The 2,944-nt window shown below is 40.5% G+C and overlaps 1 protein-coding gene across 1 annotated transcript; it reads left to right on the top strand.

The window, feature by feature from the left end:
- Positions 1-210: 210 nt before the first annotated feature.
- Positions 211-615, top strand: LOC114278465 (uncharacterized). Its single transcript, XM_028220509.2, has one exon. The coding sequence runs from the start codon at positions 211-213 to the stop codon at positions 613-615; it is 405 nt and encodes a 134-aa protein (XP_028076310.2).
- Positions 616-2,944: the final 2,329 nt, after the last annotated feature.

Genomic DNA, 2,944 nt, shown 5'->3' with positions numbered 1-2,944 from the left:
TCTGAGCCATTCGGAGTCCGTTTCTGGTGATCCAATAGTGCTTTCCAACTATTTGAAGTATTCTGGACACATCTGTATGGTCCGAACTTGCAGATTCCATCTTGAAAATTTGCAGCTTTTTAAAGACAACCAATGGCCAACACAAACAACTTCTTTCAGCCCCAGTTTCCAAAACTCAACAAGGAGAACTATGAAAATTAGAATATTCAAATGCAAGTCCTACTAGCCTCACAAGATTTGTGGGAGTTAGTGGATCGAGGATTTGATGAGCCAGCTACTATCGAGGATGAAGGAAATTTAAATGACGCTCAGAAGACGGCGTTAAAAGATTCAAGGAAGAGAGATAAAAAGGCCTTGTATTTACTCTATCAAGGCATTGATGAGTCAAGTTTTGAGAAGATTTCAGCAGCAACAACCTCTAAAGAGGCATGGAGTATTCTTCGCAATTCACACCGTGGAATTATGAAGACGATCAGAGTTCAACTCCAGGTGTTTCGTGGCGAATTCGAGATGTTGCACATGAATGAGAATGAGTCAATTTCTGAGTACTTCAACAGAACATTGACCATTGTTAATCAGATGAGAAGATATAGAGAGAAGATGGAATCTCTTTAAGTGATAGAGAAGATTCTTCGATCATTCAGTCCCAAGTTCGACCACGTGGTTGTAGCAATAGAAGAGTCCAAGGATCTTAGTGCCATGACCATCGATGAGTTGATGGGCACACTTGAGATTCATGAACAAAGGATCAACAAGAAGACTCCCTCAAGTTCTCTAGAGCAAGCTCTTTAATCAAAGCTGTCTTTCAGAGAAAACAGAAACGAGCAAGGGAGGACATCACAAAGAAGCCGAGGAAGAGGTCGTGGTTACAACAACTAAAGTTCTAGTTTTCGAGGAAGAGGCGGAAGAGGTCCAGCCAAAGGAGGAAGAAGTCAACCGCACTTTGCTCCAAGAGGAAGAGCAAGAGGTAGAGGAGGTGATTACAACAACCGACCAGGATTTGACGAAAGTAATGTTCAGTGCTACCAGTTCCACAAGTTCGGGCATTACAGCAATGAATGCCAAAGTAGAGCAACAACAAAAGTCGGAGAGCAAGTAAATTTTTCCGAGGAGGAAACAAACAAAGTTGGACCTACAGTCCTATTTGTCCACCATGGGGACACTGAAAACCAAAACAATGTTTGGTATCTAGATTCGGAAGCCAGTAATCACATGTGTGGTAAAAGAGAGTTGTTCGTTGAGCTTGATGAGACTGTACAAGCACAAGTCTCATTTGGTGATTCTACAAAGACTCTAGTGCAAGGAAGATGTAATATTCTGATCAAGCTCAAGAACGGAGATCATGATTACATCTCCAATGTTTAGTATGTTCCTGCCATGAAGAACAACATTTTGAGTATGGGACAACTCCTAGAGAAAGGATACGACATTAGCATGAAAGATTGTCATCTTACCATCAAAGACAACCATGGTAATTTGATCGCTCGGGTGAGAATGTCCAAGAGTCGGATGTTTACATTGAACATCCAACACGATGCTGCGAAGTGTTTAAGTGCCATCATCAAAGACAAAGACTGGCTATGGCATTTGAGGTTTGGACATCTCAACTTTGGAAGCTTGAAGCTGTTATCAAGCAAGAATATGGTGAAAGGGCTCCCTCATATTACTCATACTAATGAAGTCTGTGAAAACTGCATTCTTGGCAAGCATCACAGAACTAGCTTTGCCAAAGAAGTGAAGTGGAGAGCAACAAAGCCGCTGGAGCTAGTGAACACTGATGTGTGTGATCTATTGAAGCTAATGTCAAATGGATAGAATAGATATTTTCTCACCTTCATTGATGATTATAGCCGGAAGACATGGGTGTATTTTCTTAAAAGAAAGTTGAAGGTGTTCAGTATCTTCAAAGAATTCAAAGCTTTTGTAGAGAAGCAAAGCGGCTACTACATCAAGACATTACGATCATATCAAGGTGGAGAATATACATCAGATGCTTTCGAGAATTTTTGCAAAGAGCATGGAATCAAGCATCAAACAACACCATCCTATGCGCCACAGCTGAATGGTGTTGCTGAAAGGAAGAATCGCATAATCTTAGATATGGCAAGAAGCATGTTGAAAGGAAATGGATTGCCTACGCAATTTTAGGCTGAAGCCATATCATGTGTTGTGTATCTACTAAATAGATGCCCAACCAAGAGCCTTCATTCTATAACTCCAGAAGAAGCTTGGAGTTCACATAAGCCAAGTGTCAACCATCTCAGAATGTTTGGGTGTGTTGCGTACACCAAGATTCCAGAAGTAAGAAGAACCAAGCTCGATGATAAGGGAGAAAAATATATCCTTGTCGGATATGGAGATAGAACAATGGGATACCAGTTGTATAATCTCATTACCGGAAAGGTGATCATGAGTAAAGATGTGATATTTGAAGAAGAAGAAGCTTGGAACTGGAATCAAGATGAAGTTGTTAAAGATACAGAACTCATTCTTGAAGATGAAACATCAGAATCTCCAGTTGAAAGTACAAGAAAAGTTCAAGATGAGCCACAAACTCCTCCAAATAGAATACCTGCACCTAGATCGCCAGTTTCTCACAGAAGTGTTGCATTATCATCATCATCTTCATCATCAGCATTATCAGATGATAGTTTTTTCAAACAACCAAAACCAATGAGAAATTTATAGGAAATATATGAAGCTACAGAAGAAGCAAATCTGAATTTGTTCTGCCTACTCGTAGATAGTGATCCACTTACCTTTTCAGAAGCCATGCCAAAAAGATAAATGGAAGAAAGCAATGGATGGAGAAATTCATGCCATTGAGAAAAATGATACATGGAAGCTTACCAGTCTACCGGAGAGGCACGAATCCAGTGGAGTGAAATGGGTATACAAGACAAAGAGGAATGCACAAGGCGAAGAGCAACGCTACAAGGCAAGA

This window comes from Camellia sinensis, chromosome 2, assembly GCF_055761805.1.
Source record: "Camellia sinensis isolate YWXY chromosome 2, ASM5576180v1, whole genome shotgun sequence".
In the NCBI taxonomy this organism is placed as follows: domain Eukaryota; kingdom Viridiplantae; phylum Streptophyta; class Magnoliopsida; order Ericales; family Theaceae; genus Camellia; species Camellia sinensis.
This window is presented reverse-complemented; position numbering and strand designations above follow the sequence as displayed.